This window comes from Leptodactylus fuscus, chromosome 3 (genome assembly GCF_031893055.1).
Source record: "Leptodactylus fuscus isolate aLepFus1 chromosome 3, aLepFus1.hap2, whole genome shotgun sequence".
Classification (NCBI taxonomy): domain Eukaryota; kingdom Metazoa; phylum Chordata; class Amphibia; order Anura; family Leptodactylidae; genus Leptodactylus; species Leptodactylus fuscus.
The window spans coordinates 187408681-187414843 of NC_134267.1; the positions used below are offsets into that span (position 1 = coordinate 187408681).

General features: G+C 42.5%; 1 protein-coding gene across 1 annotated transcript; it reads right to left on the reverse strand.

Annotated features, from left to right (window-relative positions):
* Nucleotides 1-1766: 1766 nt before the first annotated feature.
* LOC142198537 (protein spinster homolog 1-like) lies at nucleotides 1767-5801 on the reverse strand. The gene is made up of 12 exons (XM_075269570.1): nucleotides 5437-5801; nucleotides 5170-5235; nucleotides 4730-4866; nucleotides 4443-4594; nucleotides 4286-4355; nucleotides 3974-4119; nucleotides 3732-3884; nucleotides 3380-3569; nucleotides 3150-3215; nucleotides 2841-2939; nucleotides 1942-2113; nucleotides 1767-1855 (listed from the first exon to the last, which is right to left on the reverse strand). Exons 1-12 carry the CDS (start codon nucleotides 5708-5710, stop codon nucleotides 1767-1769), a joined length of 1614 nt encoding a protein of 537 aa, XP_075125671.1. The 5' UTR covers nucleotides 5711-5801.
* Nucleotides 5802-6163: the final 362 nt, after the last annotated feature.

The following is a 6163-nucleotide window of genomic DNA, read 5'->3' on the forward strand; positions in this document are numbered from 1 at the left end:
ATTTACGGGTGACTGTAGGAGGATTATACTGTGTGGGAGAACATGATAAATAAATGAGAATGGGCGGAGTCAACATAAAAGTGGGTGAAGCCAAATTTGCACTTTTTGCCCCTTTCTACTCTTTAAAAATTGGGAGGTATGGCGTTGGTGATGCCACACTCCTGCATGACGTCACTCGATTCATCTACGACGCACAGTGTCTCAACTCCCCCACCTCCTTTACAAGGGGGCCCACTGAGGCTCTGTCGCCCAAGGGCAGATAAAAACCTGGAGCCGGCCCTGCCTACACATGCATGCACATATCACCAGAACTGGAAGGAACAAAAATCTGCTTTGAAGCTGAAAATGTTAATAAAAATATAATCCTATAAAATATAGGGATTGCCCACCCTGAAAAGCAAGTGCACCCCTAAACCCTATATATTTATTGATAGTACACAAAGATTACATGTGTCTCAATGGGTTATCAATAGACATGTCCACCTTCCTGTAACTTTGTGATCATGTCCTTTGAGCTGCATAGTAAACACTGTCATAAGAAAATTATACAAATGCAGTTTCCACCTCATTTTGATTTTTTACAAGATTTCCAGAGCATTGTGTGAAATATAAAATGGTATCAGTATAAAGTAAAATTTGTCCCGCAAAAAATTAGCCCTCATACAGCTCTGTGAACAAAATAATATGGCTTAAAGAAGGAAAAGAGTTGAAAATAAAAATACAAGTGAAAAAATGACTTAAACGGCCTAAACATTCCAAATTTGCTTAAATAATATTACTAAAATACTTTAGTAATATGCAGGACTTTGTGTCCAGTTAAAAAAAAACGGTTTTGCCGCGGAGAGGCACAAGACGCTCACAGGCGGCCATTTTGCAAACCGGTTTGAAAACTGCCGGGTTTCTGTCTCCTGTCCAGTTTCTCAGGCAGATCATTGGGAACCCACTTAAGCCTGTTTTATGGTATTTTCTAGTTACCATAATGAAGTCTGTAGGTTTAATTGACATGCTGCGATTTCCAAAAACACGCTGGTTTTGGAAATCGCGGCTTGTCTGCACCACAGTTTTTACCACAAAATGGGCATGGGATACGATAAAATCCCACCCACTTTGCCATTACTGTAAAACGTCATAGATTTCCCGCGGCGTTTCCGTCACATGGGGCCCCGGCCTAAGAGTCAAAGACCACACCTTAAGCCTCTAGCGTTACACCTGTTCACAGTATGTGTGTGGTATTGCAGCTCATCCCCTTCCAGTCAATGAAAGTGACCTGCTGTCCCACATCCCTTCCTATAGACAGCTGTGGTGCCATTTCTGAAAGAAAGCAGCCAGGTTATTGTAATCCAAGAAAACCCTTATAATAAATTGTCTATTCATCCTTTGATCTATTAAGTTCTGTAAAGAGTTAGAGAGAGAGACTCAGGGACACTATTTTTTTTTTTTTTGACTGACTTTTTTATTAACTTCAGTCAAGTTTTTGTGGGAGGAAACCGGAGTACCCGGGGAAAACCCACGCAAGCACGGGGAGAACATACAAACTCACTGCAGGTGTTGCCCTTGGATGGATTCTCACCCACCCAGGACTCCAGCTCTGCAAGCAAGCAGTAAGCACTGAGCCACCGTGCTTGCCCATGTCATAGATCATGATATCCTGATATGGTGGCCTTCATGTCTTGCAGGAGAGTTTTCACCTCTAGTGGCAGTCATGATGGTGGAGCTAGTCTAAGGGATGAAGAGAAGAGTATTAATATCATCACAAAGGCAGTGTGTTATTCATAGCAGAAGTGAGCCATGCAAATCTTGCAAGACACAGGCTGCTCTGCAGATATTACAAAGATGCTGGATTTCACATTTGTGACTATAGAACCAATGAGAATCCAAGGCAGGGCTCTATTGTAATTCTGCAAGAGAATTGAGAGGACAATGGAGATATTCTGTACTCACCTTCAGACTCCGTTTCTGCCTCCTTGCGGTCCCTCTCAATAAAGTGGGCATTGACCAAAAAGAAGGCTCCTCCAATAGCTTCCATGAATGCACATGTCAGGAGGGCGTATTTCAGGCTGTGGTACCTTGATAGAGTGGTTTCCGCCTCTGCTCCATGGATCAGGTCAGATATCTGAGGATGAGAGGTGATACATACTTGATTAATAATACATGTATAGTTAGTAAAGAGCAAAAATACAAAAAAAGCAGAAAGGTTGGAACACAACAGTAACTGCTATGTGCTTGTTAGGAACTCTGGTGGCCAGACAAACATGTGGTAGCAGAAGCGCTGCACTGTATATAGAGAAGGAGCTTCCATCCTACAGACTATGAGCAGCCCCAGTATTATACAATGGCTGGAGCTGGAGACGTGCGGCATCCACCTGGAGCAGATAATCTAATATCTAGCGCCAGAAGGTTTTGTCTTTGGTGTTCTACTGTCAGACTTGCCAATTACAACTAGTTTGTTTCAATATAATTTCTATGTGTGTATTTTCTTTGTGGGTGTTGTATGTGGGCTGTACAGATGCTGTGTGTATACTGTTGTTTCAATGCTGTACATGTACTATATGTGTACTTTGTGAGTGCTCACTGTAAACATGGAGGGAGGTAGAAAAATTTAGCTTTAGGATAAGGCGCACATTACAGAAACACAAAGCCAGGAGTGGATTGAGCAAAAGTACAAAGTACAATTACTTCCTATATATTTCCAATTCCTTTCATCGCCATTCTTGCAGCAAAATCTGCAACAAAAAAGCTGCGTTTCTGCAACTTGGGCCTCATACTTACACAGAGAACCAGTGAGGTAATAGTGGTGTGTATATACAACATTCAGGAAATAATATGTAACAACTACTTACAAATCCAATGAGGTAGGGGCTCCCGACATCGCCCAGCAGGTGGGCCACAGTAACTTGCACAGCCCCTGCTGTAGCTCTTCTTGTAGGAGGAACCACTGACTGAAATAAAAGAATATTGTGAGTAGGCCGAAGTGAATCATTGAAACCAAAACAAGAGCCATTGTACAAAGTGACCGCATAGTATAATGACAAAATATTAAAAACATAAAAAGTAAACCTCCCAATCTACCGGGAAGGAGCATCTGATGGGTAACGGAGGGAAGACAGAAGAACGGCTAAAATATCATTTCATGGCTTGTTAGAACTCACCAGGAGGATTTCTGCCACAAGGGCCCAGTTGAATGTGAGGAATGTCTCTCCAATGAATATGAAGACCTGCAGAAGTGAAACATTTGGGGAATTAATATAGGCCACAATACAAGTGCTGGAACGTGTAAGTACAAAACTACACCTGTCCACAGCCAGTATACTGTACAAAGGAATACACAGATCCAGAATCCAATAAGTGGATGACAACAATCTATAGCTCAGGTACTTACATAAGTGGCCACAAGACTAATGTCTGCCAGAACCAGGGCCAAGAACAGGAAAGGGGCGGAGCATAGCAGGCCACACGCACACACCAACGGGTCTGCACGGGGATTGGTTTTTCTATATTTTTTGCTGATCTCCACCCCTGCTAGAACTCCAAGGATGCCGGAGATGACTGTAAGCACGCCAAATATCAGACTGCAAAGAAGAGTGTTTATAGAGGTTAGTAAAGAAGGTTCAAGAAATTGCAAGACAACCTTGTTTAATAAGGCGCAGTATGATGAAAGCTTCATCTAATGTATCTTCAAGGAAGACACTAAACAGAAGTCATTCCACAGCACCGGAAGAAGAAATGCATACCTGTCATTATAGGTGCACGTTCCAGTCTGACAAGGCTCCTTCTCTAGTAAGAGGCTTCGTGCACGTGTCAGAAAAGAAGGAGCCCAGAGACCTATGGCGCCGGCTACAAACGCTACAGTCGCACATCCGAGAGTGGAAAACAAGAAACTACGACTGTAGAGAGGGAAAAAAAGAAGGATTTAATAATCATAAAAAACACACAGAGGATCGCTGCCGACATCCACTACACAGAAAACACCTACTTTTTGAATAGTTTCTTCACATCCGAAATCCAGTTATTGGAGCTGACGGATTTGTTTTTGTTCTTCCCGTCTGCGGCTCCTCTTGGCGGTTCTTTCATAAAGATAAGTAGAAGCAGCACAGCAATGACGCCCAGACCAGGGGTAACCTGCGTTGTGGAGGAAGAAGACATTGTATGTTACATAGATAGATAGATAGATAGATAGATAGATAGATAGATAGATAGATAGATAGAGGATATAAATAGCGGGATCATCACCTAGTGGAAGTAACCAGGGACAAGTTTAGGAAATAGATTATAGCCTTTTACTTACCCGGAAGGCCCAGTGCCAGTCACCACCTGCTGCACTGACTACTTTGGAGCCGATAATATATCCGAGGCCACTGTAAGAGAAATTAAGTCTTTAAAATTTCTAGATCATCTGGTCATAAGTTCTCCACAAAGTCTGTATATTTACACAGGATACTCACCAGCCTACAGGTATAGTCAGGTAGAAAATTGAAAACATGCGACTACGCTGGTCTGCCACAAAGAGGTCAGCAATAACGGAGGGGGCAACGGTGGAGAAACTTGCCTCTCCGACCCCTACCAATGCTCTCATTGCCAGGAGGAGCAGGAAATACTGTAAAAAATAAAAATTAAAATGGGACAGAAAAAAAAATTTAGTAAATTTTTGTGAATTTTTTTTTTTTTTTTGCCTGCATGGCAAGTGTACCTGGTCATAGAGAGATTTAGTAGCTGAGATTTATATCTTTACCTGATTGGGAACGAATGAGATGCTCAGGGTCATAATGGACCAGAATAAGGTTCCTGCGCACATTATGTATTTCCTATTCCAGCGGTCGCCCATATAGCCAAAGACCGGACCAAACAGCATATAGCTGGCGATGAATACTAAAGGGGAGAGAAGGAGAAGAAGTGTCAGGACAATGTGTCAGCGGAACAAGTTATTGCTTAAGGACATTGTTAGTACATTAACTCCTGTATTTAATCCCTCCTGTCCAGATAACAAGAAAGATTTTCAGGCAGCCATTTTCTGAACTACACCAATAGGGATCCATATTCACATTCTTATTCTTCTGTGATGTCATAAGAATTCCGTGAATAGATTGACCGACAACTCTGGAATATTGGTTTAGTCCTGACAATGGCGGTTTCCAGGGGATATACAGAATATAATTCTATGGTAAAATATACCTGTATGTAACAAGCCGGATACACTGTCGCTCATATTGAAGGCTTTTTGAAGGTCCGGTAGCACCCCTGTCACATGGAAAGAGAGAGGACAATCATTATACACTATGACAGATCTGTGCTAATAGGTGGGCACAGTAAACAGGCACAAAGATCATTACATTTGGTAAGAATCCCAGGCCAGGGGTGACCTATTCTAGACACCACATTGCTATGGGCCTGATAAATCCCACCACCAGAAGTAATACCGTTTACCCCTCCCCCACATACCTGAGGCGCTGAAGCGTTCAATGTAATGAATAAGGCTTACGAAGGACATAATCGCTACGGTGATGACGGAGCGCATGTAGGAGACTCCAGTCAGCGCATGAGTGTCCTGCGGTTCAGAGCAATAGCCTTTTTCTTCATCCATTTGATGTGAATGAGTGCCGATTTGTTTTTCCTCATCCACATTCTCCATCAGCAATGGAGTTGTTGGTTCGCCATCATGGAGAGACGCCATATTTACAGGCCTGAGTCTATAAATACTAGAGAGACACAACATGGAAAAAGATTAGACGACATTTCATTCCTATTAATCTAGTTTATTTCACATAATGCAGATTCTGATAGTCCAGAGCAGAACCACGACATAACCTGGGCTATCAGAAAATCAGAAGGCGTTGCTTTATGTTACAGTTTTTGATGGAGCTGTCTTCCCAAAGGATTCCTGAAGCTACCAGGTCCTATGAATTTCACTACCTTATGATATATTTGTACCTATGCCATTATTCACATCATGGCCCTGAGCTGCAGGAGATGACCACACAGCAGCGCTCAGAAATCTGTGGCCATTCAGTCACTATTGGACTACTGGTTCCAGTATCCCCACCCCAGCTAGATACCCTAAAACTTTTAGTTGTTCAGCATTTGGATCCCCCCCAATCCCATCACTGTCTTCTGATCACTGTGACGTATCAATAGTATAGGTTGAAACTTACCGTGTTCTCCAGTAAAG